The sequence below is a fragment of the Pelophylax lessonae genome (genome assembly GCF_965119305.1).
Source record: "Pelophylax lessonae genome assembly, chromosome: 4".
NCBI classification, from domain to species: domain Eukaryota; kingdom Metazoa; phylum Chordata; class Amphibia; order Anura; family Ranidae; genus Pelophylax; species Pelophylax lessonae.
In genome coordinates this window covers 643,017,248-643,038,161 of record NC_138771.1, presented here as the reverse complement: position 1 = coordinate 643,038,161, position 20,914 = coordinate 643,017,248, and the positions used below count along the sequence as shown (strand labels likewise).

General features: G+C 38.4%; 2 protein-coding genes across 2 annotated transcripts in view; both read right to left on the bottom strand.

Annotated features, from left to right (window-relative positions):
* Positions 1–20,914, bottom strand: part of LOC309552937 (olfactory receptor 1G1-like) — a gene marked incomplete at both ends in the record, with an annotated part of 51,272 nt that overhangs the window by 10,213 nt on the left and 20,145 nt on the right. The window lies entirely within an intron of this gene.
* Positions 10,013–10,984, bottom strand: LOC309554741 (olfactory receptor 1G1-like; the record flags this gene model as incomplete). Its single annotated transcript, XM_082256444.1, has 1 exon — positions 10,013–10,984. One exon carries the CDS (start codon positions 10,982–10,984, stop codon positions 10,013–10,015), a length of 972 nt encoding a protein of 323 aa, XP_082112570.1.

Here is a 20,914-nt window from a genome sequence, read left to right as displayed (position 1 = left end):
GGGGGTGGAAGTGGCTAGAAACAGAAAAGCAGGACTTCTTGAAAAGCGGTTTTAGTTGAATCCTGGATGGAGCAACTTATTTTTATATTTTTTGAATCTCTGGTATAACAAAGGATTTCCAATGTCTCATAATATTAAGCTTTGCAGAAAGAAGTATATGGGTGATAACCATTCTGGTCCTGAGAGGGAAGCTGTCTATGGTCTCATTTGTTTAACCACTTGCCGACCAACCAGTTATACTGTGGCAGGTTGGCTCTGTTACGCAAACCAACGTATCTGTATGTCGCTTCGTGTAGCAGATGGTGGGGGCATGCACATGGGCTGATTGGTTAGAGGGGGAGCTAATCAGCGGGTCTGGCAGATGTGATGTCCGCCGGGCACCCATGATTGCTCCCCATGGAGACAGAGTGGTGGCCTGCCGATGTAAACACGGCAGATCGCTGTTCTGCAAGTGATGAACACAGTGATCCTGTGTTCCTCCTATTTAGGAACACAGGTCTCTGTGTTAATCCAGTGATTACAACCCCCACACCATTAGAAAGAACCCCCTAGGCACACATTTAACCCTTTGATCGCTCCTGGTATTAACCCCTTCCCTGCCAGTGTCATTAGTACAGAAACAGTGCATATTTTTAGCACCTATTACTGTAGTAATGTCACTGGTCCCCCCCAAAAGAGTGAAAAATGTCAGTTAGGGGTCCAATCTGTCCATTGTAATGTCAAAGTCCCGCTAAAAATCACTGATCGCCGCCATTACTAGTGAAAAATACCGTATTTTCCGGCGTATAAGACGACTGGGCGTATAAGACAACCCCCCCCCCAATACTTATACTTAGGTTACCTTGGAGATATTATACTCGGCGTATAAGATGACCCCCCATTTTGGGGGGATTTTTTTGAGGTTCAAAAGTAGTCTTATACGCCAGAAAATACAGTAACTAAATAAATAAATAAAAATGACATAAATATATCCCCTTGTTTGTAAACGCAATAACTTTTTTGCAAACATATCAAAATACACCTTTATGGGATTTTTTTTACCAAAAATATGTAGCAGAATACATATTGGCCTAAAGTGATGAAAAAAATTGATTTTTATTTTTTTTTTTATTGGGAATGTTTTAAAGCAAAAAGTAAAAAATATATAATTTTTTTTTTGGAAATTGTCGCTTTTTTTGTTTATAGCACAAAAAAAAAACCACAGAGAGGATCAAATACCACCAAAAGAAAGCTCTATCTGTGGGAAAATAAAGGACATCAATTGTATTTGGGCACAGTGTCACACGATTGCACAATTGTCAGTTAAATTAGCGCAGTGCCGTATCGCAAAAAGAAAAAATGGCCTGGTCATCAAGGAGGTAACACCGTCCAGTCCTTAAGTGGTTAAGAAGATTTGCACACGGCTGTGGAATATATATATATATACTGTATTTTCTGGCGTATAAGACTACTTTTGAACCTCAAAAAAATCCCCCAAAAATTTTAAAGGACTTTTGCTTTACACATTTATATGTTTATTATGTTTATTCACTCATTATTATTGTCTTTTGTGATTTAATAGACGTTGTTCACAGTATTGAATATTCAGCAGTGCTGCACCATATGTTTATATATTGTCTATGGTAAGGGGGAGGATTAAAGACCTTATTCCAATAGGATCTAATAGATTCACAATGCCACATAATATAGATTAGGGAGGCTATAGAACCACAATTTCTCCAACACTGAGCTTGGCAGAAGAAATTTTAGATAATTTGTTACCAGAAGATATTTGCAATTCAAGCTCAAAGCATATCTAAACCCAAAAAACTAAAATGTAATATACTGTGGCTTATCAATTCTTAGATGTGCTGGCTGTTAAGCTTTTATTTTTACAGACTTTTTTCTTCATTTTTACCTGATTATCCTGTAGGTAACACACTCCCTTTTTTTTCACTTTATCTATAGGGGCAGCAATGATTGTCCCCCATGCTGAACTTCAAACATACCTGCCTTTGTTCAACTCTATTACAACGTACATGGGGGTTCGTAGTTTACAGAAGAAAGATAGCATTGTTTTCTACTACCAGTGCAGCTTAGAGAAAGTTACAAGGAAACTGAGTTTCTGGAAAGATTAACAGTGTTTTTCTCCACTTGCTTCAAATGATCTTAAAATGAAAAAAAGAAAAGGAATGCAGCTGCTAGATCTGAGGGCTGGAAAACTGTAATATATAACATTTTTTTCTTGGGTTTAGTTATGAAAGGCTCAATAGGTTCTTTAAACGCTTGCATTGTAAATATTTCAAACTTACCTTCACAAGGTACTTCCTTTTTTAAAATTTAAAATATTTAGAGTACATCCACACAGAAAGTCTCTGCATTAAATGAATAATCTTATGATTATGCAGAATGCATTGTTTTTATACATCAGTAGCATCGATTATAGAACAACTTTTGGGAATATGAGGTGTTTAGGGATATTTCCATGGGATCAATTATTATTAAAAATATTTATTCCTCCTAAATCTCTTATCTTCCTTTTGAGAAGCTATTGTTGGGTTCATGTCTTAACCTCTCACAACACTTATAATCTGACAACGGCAGTTTTTTTTTTTTTTTTAATTAAAAGTTTTATTAGTTTTTCATAGAAAGAATAACAAACAAGCATTACAGGTTCAGTAAACAATTAACAGGTACATGGCCATACAATGATAAAGATTTTGTGTTCAAGGGAGCAAATATAAACCAAAACGGGAACACTTGGGCATCCATTGCCTGAAACTTGCATCATTAAACGTAATTAGGTGAGAGCCTGATCATGCCTGGTTCTGCGTCCCGAAGAGACGCACTTTAACACACCACGATAATAAACAACAGGTGTACAGTAGGCAGGTGGAAAGATACCCTCTGACAAAGGCAGTTGACATATTTTCTTGTGCTGAAGGTAATGGCACAGGGGTAGGTGGGAAAGGATCGACCTTTAGGGCCAGGTTATTCTGACCCTCCTTGCACCCTCACTATAACCCACCATTTCATGTCACACCTTACCCAACTTTACTTTTTCCTCCTACCACCCCCCCTTTTATCTTCTTCCCCTTTTCTTTGTCCTAGCTTCCCTCCAGTTCTTTCTTGATACTCTTACCCTCTGAAGAGGTGAAACATAAAAAAGAGAAAACATGTAGACACTCCTCTTTCTTTGCAGCAGAGTGGAAAAATATAATACATAAACCAAAGTAAATCTGATAAAAATATAATTGTGATTTCTGTAAATAGTTCTGTAAGTCAGGTCTACTGTTTAGTCTACAACTTGAGAACAAACTCAGAAGTAGTGAAACACTCCAAGACTCTAACCTTAATTGGAAAGTAGCTCATTGTAATCATTTGATCTCTATACAGCAGGTAAGTCAAAGATTGCTTAAGTATTTCCACAAACAAGCCAGAAAATCATTATTATTCACATGAATCTCCAAGTCAGCAAGGCTCCATCCAAACACAAATTGGAACATAAACATAAAAGTGAAGTCAGCGCCTTAAAATAAAATACTTAATCAGCAGCTTGCAAACAATGTGAATATACAAACATAAAAAAACATGTGAAAAAATAGGTTGCAGCGCTAAAACATAAAATTAGTGAACATATAGTGCATATGAACAAAAATAATGAACTCAGTCCATAAAACCACAAAAAAAGTCCATATGGATAATCAGTGTCAGTGTAAACAAGGTCAATCCTCCACCAGTGGTCCTTCACCCAAAAACAGAAATGCGCACTCACCAGACCATGTTGCTGTCTTATTAGGACAGCTAATGCGTTTTTGTATCTTATACAGCAGGTCTTGAGCCAGAAAGCAAATCAGAAGAGATGATGACACCGGAAAAAATTCCTTCAAGTACTCCAACCAGCAGGAAGTTATATCAATAGATATGCAAGAGAGAAAATGCTTTCCATAGTGTAGTATTTATTAAAAACAACTAAAAACAAGAAAAAGCCAAATACAAAGGTCCAATCTTCAGAACATCACTTACATGAAAACCTACCAGAACCCACAATAGCACTGGTGGCTAGGACCTCTGGCATGTAATACTGCTCTACGGCCGTTTCCTCCTTTATGGACTGAGTTCATTATTTTTGATCATATGCACTATATGTTCACTAATTTTATGTTTTGGCGCTGCAACCTATTTTTTCACAAATTGGAACATACAGAGAAAAAAAAGAGTGCTTTCAATAGTGATGTACCAAAAACAATAAAATACCATTTAGAACCATTTATTAAAAGACTAAATGTGCAGCACATTGCTGTAAAGGTTGTGGTTGTGCTGTCAGCCACTCTGTATGTTCCAAATGTACTGGAAATCACACTGTAGGTTCCAACTGTTTTGGAAGGACCCAGCTTGACTTGAAATTGGGGCCCCTGAGTTTCTACATACTGTACCTGCTGTATCTATGAACAACAGTTCACAGCTTTGATACTAAAGTGTTCCCCCTTATTAAAAGGGAACTTCAGCATTTAACCTGCCACTGGTCTCCTATGATGCCTGAAACCTCCCACCCTCAATATTTTTTTATTTGAAAAAAACCCTATGCACAACTTTTTCCTAACGTATTCTAGCTGGTCTTGTGACTTTTCGGCAGCTTTTGTTTCTTTCTCTGCCAGTGCCGGGGGATGGGCATTCTTCCAGAAAAGAGAGGCACTCACATAATGAGAAGTGAATGCTATTACTTGAGGAGTACTGTGAGACCACCCTACATGATTATGCCTCCTCATTCAGCCCAAAGAGGATTGTCAAGACTGGACCGAGGAGGGAGCTGGAGACAGCGCTGGAGCATAGGAGATGGCAAAAAAAATAAATAAATAAATAAAATAATAGGTATTACAAATAAAAACAGTAACTCGAGTTAAACTGGAAATCAAAGGGGATGTCTGTATGCACATTGATATTGTAATGGCTACTGAAACATCCTGACTAGGGATGAGCTTCGAGTTTGAGTCAAAGCTAACTTCGACTCGAACATTGGTCGTTCGATCCTTCATCGAATGACGAACAAATATGCTTCTTCGTGGGATTTTCGAGATCCCATAATGCACTGTGCGCACACCGCACGTGCAGCACATTATGTGATTGGCCAAAGCATGCACCCTGACCTCATGCTTTGGCCAATCAAATGATCTCTGCCATGATTGGACTAAAGACAGGCTGTCTTTAGACAATCATGCCTCAGGGGCCAAGTACATGCCCCACACTACATAAAGGCTGCCCGCGCAGCCGCAGCATGTAGTGTGATTGTGAGGTCGAGGAAACAGGTAGAAGAACACATTTGAGGCAGGGCGAGAATAGCATTTTTTGGAGTTTGTCAGACAGTGCAGTGAGACATTCCTAGCAGTGTAGGGAGGGACAGGAACGTGTTTAAGGCAGGGAGGGAATCATTTCTTTGCAGTTTGTCAGACAGTGCAGTGCCAGGGAGACATTCCTAGCAGGGAGGGAGAGAGATTTGTGCTTTTTACAAGTTCAGAGATCAGATAGTGAGTGGTATATTCAGTAATGCATACCATAGACCATATACCATACATAGATCTCTATATATAGGGCTATCAATGACATCATATCAGGTAATTGTGTATACTATATACCTATTACATCTTTCCCTAAATACTGTATAGGGCTATTGATTACATCATATCAGTTAGAGTATTGTTAATTGGTCACTTGCATACATCCTATAACCACCACATATTTCCCTATATATAGGGCTATTGATTACATCACATCAGTTAGAATATTGTTAACCGATCACTTGCGTACATCCTATAACCACCACATCTTTCCCTATATATAGGGCTATTGATTACATCATATCAAGTGATAGTTAGAGTATTTTAATCGCTCACTTACGTATACCCTATTTCCATCACATCTCTATCTATATATAGGGCTATCAAATACATCATATCAGGTCATTGAGTATCTATTGGTCAGTTGCGTATACCCTATATTGATCTCTATTAACATCATGTCTGAAAGGCCGACAAGTGGAGGCAGATGCTCACAGGCCACGAAAATAGTGCAAGCAGCCTCTGTGTCCATTGTGAAAAGTGATGGTCACAGTCGACATAGTGCATCCTCTGCAGGCGGGGCACGCCCGTACTTTATTTGCGGTGCTGCCCGTGTTATTCAGCCACAACATGTGGAAGAGTTGGTGGAGTGGATCAATAAGCCGTCCTCCTCGTCCTCTGACACCCACACTCATAGTAGTTTGCCTACCACCGCAGCTGCCAAAGCAGCCCGTTCCATAGGCTCCTTCTCCACAGCTACTACTTCTGTTGCCCCACCATCATGCACGGAAGAGTCACCTAAGCTATTCGATCATAGTGTCAGTGACATGCTTCTGGAGGATGCGCAGCAATTTGAAAGCCGTGATGTTGGTTCCCAGGTTGATTATGGGCATAAAGTGAGCCTAGAGAGAGGGGGTGAAAATGACGGACAAGAAACCAGCAATCATGTTGCCACAGCTGAAGTATATTGCCAAGTTTTCTCCAGTGAAAAGGTGGGAGGGGACGATGAGGTCACTGACTGTACTTTGGTGCCTGATAGGATAGAGGAGGAGGAGGAGGAGGAGGGGGGGAGAATGAGGAGGACGCACAACTCCAATGAGGCAGGATATGCTCCAGGGGCCACCATAGCAGTAGCCAATCTTTTGTGTCACAGCACAGAGCTTCACAGGTGCAAGGTGCTGCAAACTCCCCATGGACTCACAAAAGATCATTAGCGTGGGCTTTTTTCAGCACATGTGCAGTAGACCGCAGCGTTGCTGTTTGCAACATCTGTCTACAGCGGCTCAAGCGTGGCCAGAACACCAGACGCTTGGGCATCACATGCTTGACAAAGCATATGACGACCTGCCATGCAGTCCATTGGCAACAGCACCTGAAAGAGGCACCAGATCAAAAAAAGCATACATCACCTTGCTCCTCATCTGTTATCTCTAACCCTACTATACCTCATGCCTTCTCAAATACCAGCATTGGGAGGGATGATGGTATAGCAATGAGTGCCACAGAGACTTGCACCCAATCTGCTAGCAGTACACCACCACTTGATTTGAGCAGCAGGCAAATTTCACTACCCCAGTTTTTGAACCGTAGAAAGAAATACTGTCCCAGCCATCCACATACACAGTGTCTTAATGCCAGCTTGGGCAAATTGCTAGCTTTACAGTTACTGCCGTTTCATCTGGTAGACTCTGCTCCCTGTCACAAATTTGTGGAATGTGCTGCACCACAGAGGCAGGTCCCAAAAAGGCATTTATTTTCATGTAAGGCCATTCCCGCTCTCTACCCTCATCATCGCACTGGAGGCTACCCATGAGGCTGGAGGTTGCTGACTACATTGATGACCTGGATATCTTGAGACTGGTCACACAATGCTGCAGCGGCTGCACATGCAGCAGAGGGCCATCAATGAGTACCTGTGTGAGTATGGCACAAGGACAGGGTCAGGGGAGCTTGGCTTTTTTTTTCGCCACAATTATACAAAAAATTGGGCTAAGTTTACTGTTTTTTTTAAATTCATTAATGTGTATTATTTTTCCTTTTGAAAGACTGCTGCGCAAACACAGTGTGAGATAAAATATTGCAGTTACTGCCATTTTATTCTCTAGGGTCTCTGCTAAAAAAATATCATGTTTGGGGGTTCTAAGTAATTTTCTAGTAAAAAATACTGATTTTAACTTGTAAGCAACATATGTCAGAAAAAGTCTAAGTCTTTAAGTGGTATACAATACAAATAATTAATTCGACCTGAAATGGGATTCTTGGTTTCTTTATAAATTTCCAAACGGTAATTAGATTACAAATCCTGATTCTGAAACATTGTGATTAGATTTTTTTTCTTTTTTGAAAAATAAAAAATAAAAGAAGAAAGTGCTATGATATACCCAATCTGCACATTTTATGGTTTCAACTTCTCTTTTTTACTCTATTTTGTACATTCATTTTTGTAAATTGAGAAGTAACATATATATATATATATATATATATATATATATATATATTTTTTTTTTTTTTTTTATGTTTTATACTACAAACCCGATTCCAAAAAATTTGGGACACTGTACAAATTGTGAATAAAAACAGAACGCAATGATGTGGAAGTTTCAAATTTCAATATTTTATTCAGAATACAACATAGATGACATATCAAATGTTTAAACTGAGAAAATGTATCATTTTAAGGGAAAAATAAGTTGATTTTAAATTTCATGGCATCAACACATCTCAAAAAAGTTGGGACAAGGCCATGTTTACCACTGTGTGGCATTCCCTCTTCTTTTTATAACAGTCTGAAAACGTCTGGGGACTGAGGAGACAAGTTGTTCAAGTTTAGGAATAGGAATGTTGTCCCATTCTTGTCTAATACAGGCTTCTAGTTGCTCAACTGTCTTAGGTCTTCTTTGTCACATCTTCCTCTTTATGATACGCCAAATGTTTTCTATGAGTGAAATATCTGGACTGCAGGCTATCCATTTCAGTACCCAGATCCTTCTTCTTTGCAGCCATGATGTTGTAATTGATGCAGTATGTGGTCTGGCATTGTCATGTTGGAAAATGCAAGGTCTTCCCTGAAAGAGACGACGTCTGGATGGGAGCATATGTTGTTCTAGAACTTGGATATACCTTTCAGCATTGATGGTGCCTTTCCAGATGTGTAAGCTGCCCATGCCACACGCACTCATGCAACCCCATACCATCAGAGATGCAGGCTTCTGAACTGAGCGCTGATAACAACTTGGGTTTTCCTTGTCCTCTTTAGTCCGGATGACATGGAGTCCCAGTTTTCCAAAAAGAACTTCAAATTTTGATTCGTCTGACCACAGAACAGTTTTCCACTTTGCCACAGTCCATTTTAAATGAGCCTTGGCCCAGAGAAAACGCCTGCGCTTATGAATCATGTTTAGATTTGGCTTCTTTTTTGGCCTATAGAGTTTTAGCCGACAACGGCGAATGGCACGGTGGATTGTGTTCACTGACAATGTTTTCTGGAAGTATTCCTGAGCCTATGTTGTGATTTCCATTACAGTAGCATTCCTGTATGTGATGCAGTGCCGCCTAAGGGCCCGAAGATCACCGCTATCCAGTATGGTTTTCTGGCCTTGATCCTTACGCACAGAGATTGTTCCAGATTCTCTGAATCTTTGGATGATATTATGCACTGTAGATGATGATAACTTCAAACTGTTTTCAATTATTCTCTGAGAGACTCCTTTCTGATATTGCTCCACTATTTTTCACCGCAGCATTGGGGAAATTGATGATCCTCTGCCCATCTGAGAGGCTCTTTTTATATCCAATCATGTTGCCAATTGACCTAATAAATTGCAAATTGGTCCTCCAGCTGTTCCTTATAGGTACATTTAACTTTTCCGGCCTCTTATTGCTACCTGTTCCAACTTTTTTGGAATGTGTAGCTCTCATGAAATCCAAAATGAGCCAATATTTGGCATGCCATTTCAAAATGTCTCACTTTCAACATTTGATATGTTATCTATATTATATTGTGAATAAAATATAAGTTTATGAGATTTGTAATATTAGTCCATTCTTTTTTTACTCACATTTTGTACAGTGTCCCAACTTTTTTGGAATTGGGTTTGTACTTGATGTATATATTTAGTAGTACTTTGGAGTTTTATGCATATCTATTGATACATATTATTTGCTTTAACTGTTACCTCTCATGTTTGTATTTAAACTTTTATCAATAAAAGTTTGAAAATTAAAAAAAATATATATATATTTATTTTTTATTAATTGTTTAATACACGTACTTATATAACACCATCAATTTAAGCAGCATTTTACACATATAATATACACATATAATATTTGTACATTCACATCAGTCCCTGCTCTCAAGAAACTTACAAATCTAAGGTCTCTAACTCACATTCATACATACTTTTGCACAAACATTCCCAGAAATTGGTACATTTCATTTTCTGGGGGGAAATGTAGGGGGTTTTCTAACATAAAACCTAACTAAATGTATTACAAATTGTATTTCTATTGAAATGTAAGTTTTGAAAATTGTTGATCAATTTTCCAACAGCATTTTTCAAGTCTTTATTCCTCAGGCTGTATATAATTGGATTCAGCAGTGGGGTCAATACAGTGTACAGTAATGAGAAGAATTTAGTCATATTCCATGATTGACCCCTACTGGGTACCATATAAACACTCATGAGGGTAATATAATACATAAAAACGACAATGAGGTGGGAGCTGCATGTGGAAAAAACTTTTTGTCTACTAGTAATAGAAGGAATTTCAAAAATGGTAAATATGATATAAGTGTAGGATATAATGATAATAAAGAATGGTATTACATCTACAATAATACCCAAGTACAAAATTTCCAATTGAACAATTGAAGTGTCACCACAGGCAAGTCCCAATATTGGATCAACATCACAGAAGAAGTGGTCAATGACATAGGGACCACAAAATTGCAGTTTGGATATGGTTATTGTGTCAATTAACACAACCACAAAGCTTAAAACCCAACAGGTAACTACCATAATCCAGGATAACTGGTGGCTCATTATTAAATTATAATGCAATGGTTTACAGATGGCCAAATATCTGTCATAAGACATCACTGTTAGAAGAAAACACTCCAAGACTTCCATGACAGCAAAGAAATAAAACTGGGTGAGGCAATCAGAAAGGGATACCATGGTCTCCTTCACCAAAACCACGTGGAGCATGTTAGGAAGAATATCAGTTATTAGTAAGATATCTGATACAGCTAACTGAGAAAGGAAGAAGTACATGGGAGAATGGAGGGTTTTGCTGTAGGACACCAGTGTGATGATCAGGAGGTTTCCACATATTGTCAAAAAATAATTCATCAGAAAAATAAAAAATACCACAATGTTAATGTTTTTGGAAAATTGAAATCCTAAAATGTGGATCATGATAATTCCAGTCATATTTTTCTCATGCATAACCTGAACACAGAACATTGCAAATGTGTGATATAGGTTGTCCTGCTGGTGAAAATTACTTTGATTCCTACTATAGGGGAGGGGGGGGGGAGAGAGAAAAGAAAAGAAAAGAAAAGAAAAGAAAAGAAAAGAAAAGAAAAGAAAAGAAAAGAAAAGGAGGACTCGGAAAAGTTTGCAAAATGTGCAAACAACACAATTACATGTAAAAAAAATTACCACATTTTTGCTAAACACATATTATACATTTTAATCAGAACAAACCAAAGTGCATGTGCAAACAAACTTTGCAAGTGTTTAAATCCACAAAAATGTGCTAATTAGAATCTAAAATCCATCTTCATTATATTGTGAAATCAAATGTAATAAAAAGGTAGAAAAATGTAATGGACCTCTGAATAATTAATATATATTTGATAGAGAATTTCACAAATTTCCCTCTACAAATTTTTTTTCAGGTAACAGAGGGTGGCAAATGCAAAATATAATTATAACAAAATTAACAGTAAAAGCTTAGGGCACCTATAACACTCCCACACAAAATAGCATATTTTATTATTCTAAATATATACAGTATGTGATACACTAACCCCAATATCAAACTGACTCCCCCACACTGCCACCATTACCATCACCACCATCACCACCACCATCATCACCACCCAACTCAATAAAAGATAAAAAATCAATGTTATTGCTTTAAAATATCCAGAGAGTGCTAAACGTAACTGTAAATCAAAACTCTAGACTTAAATGGGTATATTTGTCTACACTTGAATGCACATCCTATTCAAAAGTTATAAATTATTTAAATCTAAAAAATTATGTATTGAAGCCTACAGTTGCTTTTTGTCTTTGTGTTTTTTGTATTGGGATTTGTGTCTGGTTTGTTATCTGGTTAAATAGAATGTATACAAGTAATTCAACACTACTGACCATTTACCTACTCACTCTCAACTACAGGTGCTGGCTTACCCAGTACTCCATCATCAATCTAAAACATTAACCATTAGGAGGATAGATGGAGTAAAAGATGTTGGTAAAAGTTTATTAATGCATCTGATGTTAAGGCAAACCATCAGAACATCTAATCGCATGTCTTTCACTTATAAAAGAGCTTATTCTTAGAGTACCTTATGAACAGAGATGGGCTCGGGCGTGTTCGAGTTCATATGTGCCTGTTCCCACCAGGAAGCCGACACTGCACTCCGCTAATCACAAACAGTGAGACATTTCCCGATCTGCAGCTGCAAAAAAACTTAAAACAATAATACAAATACTCAAACAAAACAACTTGGAATATACTCAAACAGCTTATACTGATATTACAAATATCTCATCAGCCTATAGGAAAACATTTTATGGAATCAACAATTCTGGTAATTATTAAACCATCCCAATCTGTTGTTGTTAGAGAAATGGCAGAGGAGTCACCTGTAAACTGTAAATCCATTTAGCTTTTTGTTTCAAAATCTTATTGTCCAAATCACCCCCTCTAGGATTTTTGTGGATAGTTTTGAGAACAGAGAACAAGATTACTCAAGGGTCATAGCTATGATGAAGTCCTACATGTTTGCAGATAGATGTATACAGAAGCCCTGCATCAATGTAATACAGGTGATCCTGTATTCTCCTTGCAAACATTCTTTTTGTTTTACCAACGTAAAATGACCCGCATATACAGCTGGCTATATATACCACTCCCTCTGTTTGGCAATCAGCAAAGAATCTAGGTTTTAACGTGCCTTCTCTTGGGAGGGGGAGGGTATTACCCTCCCTTACCCACAGGCATTGGTCGCATTTTCGTTAAGTACCTGTTTCTCCCAATAGCTCCCTCAACTAGTTATTCAGAAGGTAATTAGTGGCTATGAACCAAACATTCCCTAACAGTCCCTAGGTATGGACATCCATTTTGAAAGTCTATTTGCCATATGTTTTATAGATTTGAGGCTCCGTTGGTGTTATACATCATAGGGGGCACAACCCCAGTCCCTTGTCTACTCCAAGTCTGGTTGGTACCTTCACCCGCCCTATTGTTTTAGGCACGGTCCAATTTACATCAAACCCACCCCCAGCCAGTGTTTCATACACTGTCAGTTGGATTCATGGCTGCTGTATTGGGCTGTTAGCTGCATTCTGTCCAGGCTCAAAAAAATCAAAAAATGAAAGGTTCTCTATGGTGTGAAGTGGTGAGCACATTTTGGATTATCTTCACAAATGAATGTTGTTTTTTTATGATATGATACATATGTATTGTATGGCTCATGTTTTGCATGGTTTATTTTTATTAAGTTTGTAGAAACAATTTAGTCAATATTGATGGTCCCTGACAAAGCAATTGATGAACAGTATGTTTCTCGAAAGGCGTTGGACCACCTAAATATGTTTCCCAACAAATTAAGCAATCATAGATTGTTTTGGAGCTGATGTAACCTTTCCTTTTTTCTTTATATTTAAATTTTAAAAGTGTTAACTTTGTATAATTAATATATATATTCTTTTTTTATCAAAATGAACTTTCGTTGAAGTGCTCTTTAATATGTAAAAAAGGGGGAAATAACCGCACTAACTAAGTACTCAAGCTGCAGCTTCAGATGAGACAGCACCAACACAAGAAATAAAAGAGAAAATCCGCGCTAATGTAACTTGATGAATATAGCAATCTCATAAAGATAAATTAATCCTTGAAGAGGAAATCCACAAATGGCAACAAGTGCCAGATAAGCACCCAAAGTGGATTGGATAGACAAAAAATCTACTAAAAATTAAGCATTACAAAATTAACTGTACATAAACAAAAAATGGTGAGTTAATATTTGACTAAAAACAAAACCATGAAAGTTCATGAAAGGTCATATAAATAGTCCTAGTCCTAGAGTCCCAGAAATTAAGTTCCAAGATCGGTAGAGTGAAGAAAAGATCCAATCTGGCTAATTACCAGGGTGTTGCACACAAGTGACATGCATATCTCCTTACCATATAAATATGCAAATCAAGCATACAGTAAGTGTCCTCGCAGCGCCACTCAAAGGATGACAGCAACAAGCCTCCAAGCCACAGCCAGTGAGATGGTGATAGCAAGACCGGATGGAGGATGGAGCTCAGTGAGTCATATAAAAGAAAGGACTGGATAGTGTAATACCGTCAACTATTTATTGGTTAAATAATAAAAACACACTTACAAAATCCAAGAAAGAAATTTGCATGTAAACAAGCCGGCCGGCTCTCATGTAGCCCGTTCCTCGGGGCAGCGTAGTGACGTCAGCACGCCGTACCCTACGCGCTCGTCTCCAAAGACTTCAGTGTGAGTGCGTAGGATACGGTCTTACTGACGTCACTACGCTGCCCCGAGGAATGGGCTACATGAGAGCCGGCCGGCTTGTTTACATGCAAATTTCTTTCTTGGATTTTGTAAGTGTGTTTTTATTATTTAACCAATAAATAGTTGACGGTATTACACTATCCAGTCCTTTCTTTTATATGACTCTTTAATATGTGACAACTCCACATCCTCTAAAGTACAATTGTCAGAGGAGGGATATGGGAAGGTCTCTTGTGTTTTCCCCCTATCCTTTCCCTGCTTTTATTGTTCTATAGTAAATGTATGGATGCGGATGTGGGTAGTTGTCCCTAGAACTGATATATCTCTATAATTATATTCATTAATAAACTCATTTTTTAAAATGAATCACATTAGGAGAGAAGAATCAGGTGTTTAGCCGGTTCATCAGATGCATTACTAGACTTGTAACAGTAGCTTTTACCTCAGAGTGCTGCTTCCTTTTTCCTCTTTATAGTTTGTACATATAATGTAGTTAGATGAATAAAACAAAAATATGTTTTGTATACATACTGTATGTAATAGTTGCCCAATACTTTTTCTCCTGATTTATTTTTTATTTTTTAAATAGTATCAAATGCACAATGCAAAATACTTTTATATGACTAAAAAGGTCATAGTCAAGTGTCTGACAAAATATATTTGTTTTTCAATATTTTTATTGGATTGTATAAAGGTTGTACAGGAATAACTATGAAAATTGGTGTGTAAAGAACAAGGGAACAAGTAAATTGGAAGTGTTTGGCATATAATGTACAGTCACAATACACAAAAAGAGGAGATATTAAACAAGAAGGTTTTTTCACAATTTCAAACTATATAGGGAAAAAATAATGCACAAAAATGGAGTGCCAGAAATCTGGAAATAGGACGAAAGGGTTTGGGATAATGAGTCTGTCCCTGCCAGCTACCTAATTTTTGACAGGAGAGGTATGAGATGCTTGTGGAGAATACATGGCATCATCAGGCATTGTAAATTTAATGGGAAATCCAGGAGTTCCAAGTGAGGATACATTTTGGTAAACAGTTTTTTTTTCCATCGGATTAGGTGAAGATTCACCCCAGGTTTTTAACCACTTGGCTACAGGACACTTAAACCACCCTCCTGCCCAGACCAGTTTTCAGCTTTCAGCGCTATCACACTTTGAATGACAATTGCGTGGTCATGCAACACTGTAACCAAATGAAATTTGTATACATTTTTTTTTCAAACAAATAGAGCATTCTTTTGGTGGTATTTAATCACTACTGGGGTTTTTCTTTTCTGCTGAACAAACAAAAAACGGCCAGAAATTTTGAAAAAAAAACTGTTATTATAGTTTTTATAAAATTTTGCAAACAGGTAATTTGTCTCCTTCATTGATGTGCGCTGATGAGGCGACACTGATGGGCACTGATAGGCTGCACTGTTGGGCACTGATAGGCTGCAATGTTGGGCACTGATAGGCTGCACTGTTGGGCACTGATAGGGGAAACTGATGGGCACTAATAAGGCGGCACTGATGGACACTGATAACGCAGGACTGATAAAGCAGCACAGATAAGGTGGCACTGATGGGTGGCACCGATGGGCAGCACTGAAGGGCACTAACAGGCAGCACTCATGGGCACTGATGGGCACTAATATAAATGCTATAAACAGAAAAGCAGGACTTCTTGACAAGCTGTTTTAGTTGAATCCTGGATGGGGAAACATATTCTTTATAGTAAACATGCACTCAAATCATGATTAATCTCTTTGACAATTTTGTGAATCTCTGGTATAACAGAGGATTTCTAATGTCTCGTAATGTTAAGTTTAGCAGAAAGAAGTATATGGGTAATAACCATTCTGGTCATGGGAGGGAAGGTGTCTATGGTAAGCTGGAGGACTGAAGATCTGATTCCAATATATAATGCCATATTAAAAGGGTTAGGGAGCCTATAGAACCACAATTTCTCCAACACTGAGCTGAGTTGGTGGAAGACATTTTAGATAATTTGTTGCCAGAAGATATTTGCAGTACAAGCTCAAAGCATATCTATACCCAAAAAACAAAATGTAATATACTGTGGCTTATCAATTCTTAGATGTGGTGGCTGTATTCGCTTTCTTTTTTCAGACTTTTTCTTTATTTTCACCTGATAATCCTGCAAGTAACACACTCCCTTTTTTTCATATCAGGCGGCAATGATTGTCACCCATGCTGAACTTCAAACATGCTTGCCTTTGTTCAACTCTATTACAATGTACATGGGACATTGGGAATTAGTAGTTTACAGAAGGAAGATAACATTGTTTTCCTCTACCAGTGCAGCTTAGAGAACGTTACAAGGAAACTGCATTTCTGGAAAGATTAACAGTTATTTTCTCCACCTGCTTAAAATGTTCTTAGCCTGAAAAAAGAAAATGAATGCAGCTGCCAGATCTGAGTGCTTATAAACTGTAATATAAAACATTTTTGTTCTTGGGTTTAGTTATGAAAGGCTCAGTAGGTTCTTTAACCGCTTGCATTGTAAATATTTCAAACTTACCTTCACAAAGCACTTCCTTTTTAAAATTGAAACTATTTAGATTACAATCTAGTAAGTCTTTGCATTAGCTTAATAATATTATGATTATGCAGACTACATTGCTTTTATACATCAGTAGCAGCTTTTGGGAATACTGTATGAGGTGTTTAGGGATATTTCCATGGGATCAATTATTATTAAATATATTTATTCCTCCTAAATCTCTTATCTTCCTTTGAGAAGCTATTGTTGGGTTCATGTCTTAACCTCTCATGACACTTAGAATCTGACAATGGCAGTTGACCTATTTTCTTGTGCTGAAAGTAATGGCACAGGGGTAGGTGGGGAAGGATCAACCTCTAGGACCAGGTTGTTCTGACCCTCCATGCACCCTCACTATACCCCACCATTTTGTGTAACCCCTTACCCAACTTTACCTTTTCCTCCAACCCCCCCCCCCCCCTTTTTATCTTCTTCCCATTTTCTTTGCCCTAGCTTCCCTCCAGTTCTTTCTTGATACTATTACCGTTTGAAGAGGAGAAACATAAAAAGAGAAAACATGTAGACACTCCTCTTTCTTTGCAGCAGAGAGGAAAAATATAATACATAAACCAAAGTAAATCTGATAAAATATAATTGTGATTTCCATAAATAAATCCGTAATTCAGGTGTACAGTATAGTCCACAACTCGAAAACAAACTCAGAAGTAGTGAAACACTCCAAGCCTCTAACCTTCATAGGAAAGTAGCTCATTGTAAGCATTTGATCTCTATACAGCAGGTAAGTCAAAGATTTTTTTAGTATTCCCACAAACAAGCCAGAAAATGGAGTAGCCTCATCATTATTATTCACATTAATCTCCAAGTCAGCAAGGCTCCATCCAAACATGAATTGGAACATACAGAGAAAAAAAGTGCTTTCAATAGTGATGTACCAAAAAAAAACAATAAAATACCATTTAGAACCATTTATTAAAAGACTCAACATGCAGCGCATTGCTCTAAAGGTTGTGGTTGTGCTGTCAGCCACTCTGTATGTTCCACATGTACTGGAAATCATATTGTAGGTTCCAACTGTTTTGGAAGGACCCAGCTTGACTTGATATTGGGGCCCCTGCGTTTCTACATACCTCCTGTATCTATGAACAACAGTTCACAGCTTTGAAACTTAAGTGTTCCCCCTTATTAAAAGGGAACTTCAGCATTTAACCTGCCACTGGTCTCCTATGATGCGTGGAACCTCCCACCCCCAATATTTTTTATTTGAAAAAACCCTATGCACAACTTTTTCCTAACGTATTCTAGCTGGTCTCGTGACATTTTGGCAGCTTTTGTTTCTTTCTCTGCCAGTCCTGGGGGATGGGCATTCTTCCAGAAAAGAGAGGCACTCACATAATGAGAAGTGAGTGCTATTCCTTGAGGAGTACTGTGAGACCACCCTACATGATTATGCCTCCTCATTCAGCCCAAACAGGATTGTCAAGACTTGACCGAGGAGGGAGCTGGAGACAGCGCTGGAGAATAGGAGATGCCAAATAAAAATGAAAAAAGAAATAAATAAATAATAGGTATTACAAATAAAAACAAAACAGTAACTGGAGTTAAACTGGAAATCAAAGGGGATGTCTGTATGCACATTGATTTTTTAATGGCTACTGAAACATCCTGAGTAAGATTGTGTGGTTGAGGAGACAAGCAGAAGAACGCATTTGAGGCAGGGAAAGAATAGCATTTTTTGGAGTTTGTCAGACAGTGCAGTGAGACATTCCTAGCAGTGCAGGGAGGGACAGGAATGTGTTTAAGGCAGGGAGTGAATTGTTTTTTTTTTTGCAGTTTGTCAGACAGTGCAGAGCCAGTGAGACATTCCTTGCAGGGAGGGAGAGAGATTTGTGCTTTTTACAATTTCAGAGCTCAGATAGTGAGCGGTATATTCAGTAGTGCATACCATAGACCATATACCATACATAGATCTCTATACATAGGGCTATCAATGACATCATATCAGGTAATTGCGTATACTATATACCTATTACATCTTTCCCTATATATAGGGCTATTGATTACATCATATCAGTTAAAGTATTGTTAATCGGTCACTTGCATCCATCCTATAACCACCACATCTTTCCCTATATATAGGGCTATTGATTACATCATATCAGTTAGAGTATTGTTAATCGGTAACTTGCGTACATCCTATAACCACCACATATTTTCCTATATATAGGGCTATTGATTACATCATATAAGTTAGAGTATTGTTAACTGGTACTTGCGTACATCCTTAAACCACAACATTTTTTCCTATATATAGGGCTATTGATTACATCTTATCAGTTAGAATATTGTTAATTGGTCACTTGCGTACATCCTATAACCACCACATCTTTTCCTATACATAGGGCTATTGATTACATCATAGTAGTTAGAGTATTGTTAACCGGTCACGGATTGCACCTAAATGGGGAGGGTGCAGCCGTACTGGGTGAGAGGATGGCCATAAAGTTAGAGGGGCTTGTAAACTAGGTGATGGGGGGGAGGGTACAGATGTAGAATTAGCCAGTGGGGAGCAAGATTCAGAGGGCACAAATGGGGACATTAGCAGTAGTTATTCAGAGCTCCTAAAGCCAAGGTGGGTGTGGGGAAAAATCACAAGAGCAGCCTAAAAACAACATCAAACGAGGATATATGCAACCGGTCAGAATTACGAGGTTTGTATACCAATGCCAGAAGCCTGGCCAACAAGATGGGAGAGCTGGAGCTGCTGATGTTTGAGGAGGACTTAGACTTTGTGGGGAAAACAGAGACTTGGTTTGACAGCTCTCATGATTGGATGGCGACCATTCAGGGGCATTCCCTTTATCGAAGGGATAGAGAAGGTAAAAAAGGGGGAGGGGTATGTCTGTATATTAAGAACAGTGTACAGGTAAATATGAGGGATGATATTAATAACGGAGCTATGGACGAGGCGGAATCCCTATGGGTAGAACTTAAAAGGGAAGGCAGTATAGGGAAGGAAATGTTGGGCGTATGCTATAAGCCCCCCAACCAGAGGGAGGAAGGGGAGGCGGACCTCCTTTTACAGATAGGATTGGCAGCAAGGATGGGAAATGTCATTATAATGGGGGACTTTAATTATCCAAATATAGACTGGGCAGAAGGAAACGCGCATTCAGCCAAGGCTCTGCAGTTCCTAAATGTTTTGCAGGACGATTTCATGAGTCAGATGGTGAATGCACTGACAAGAAACAATGCGGTACTTGACCTACTGATTACCAACAATACAGACCTGCTCACAGATATAGAGATAGGAAACAGTGACCATAGGTCAATTAGTTTCAATATTAATCATAGTAATAGGAAACAAAAGGGTAATATAAGGACACTGAATTTTAAAAGAGCCAATTTCCGAAAACTGCAACTGAAAGCAAGCTACTCACTAGGGGGGAAAACCTCTTGGTGAGTCTAGGATGGAAAAGGACCTGGGGGTACTGGTAGGCAACAGGCTTGGCAGTGGCATGCGATGCCAAGCCACTGCAAGCAAAGCCAACAGAATACTAGCATGTGTAAAAAAAGGGATTCACTCCAGAAATAAAGAGATTATTCTCCCACTGTACAAGACTCTGGTCCGGCCACATCTGGAGTATGCTGTCCAGTTCTGGGCACCGGTCCTCAGGAAAGATGTGCTGGAACTGGAGAGAGTTTAGAGAAGGGCAACAAAAATAATTAGGGGAATGGAGAACATCAGCTATGAGGGAAGACTACAAGCACAGAACTTATTCTCTCTGGAGAAGAGACGATTCAGGGGGGATATGATATCAACGTACAAATACGGTACTGGTGACCCTAGCATAAGGAACACACTTTTCAGAGAAAGGGAATACAATAAGACAAGTGGCCACTCACTAAAACTAGAGGAAAACGGTTTAACCTTAAAATACGTAAGGGGTTCTTCACTGTCAGTGCAGTAAGGATGTGGAATTCTCTTCCACAAGATTCGTCGTATCAGCAGGGAGCATCGATAGTTTCAAAAAACTATTAGATGGGCACCTTAAAGACCACAACATATAGGGGTATACAATGTACGGTTAACAGCAAAC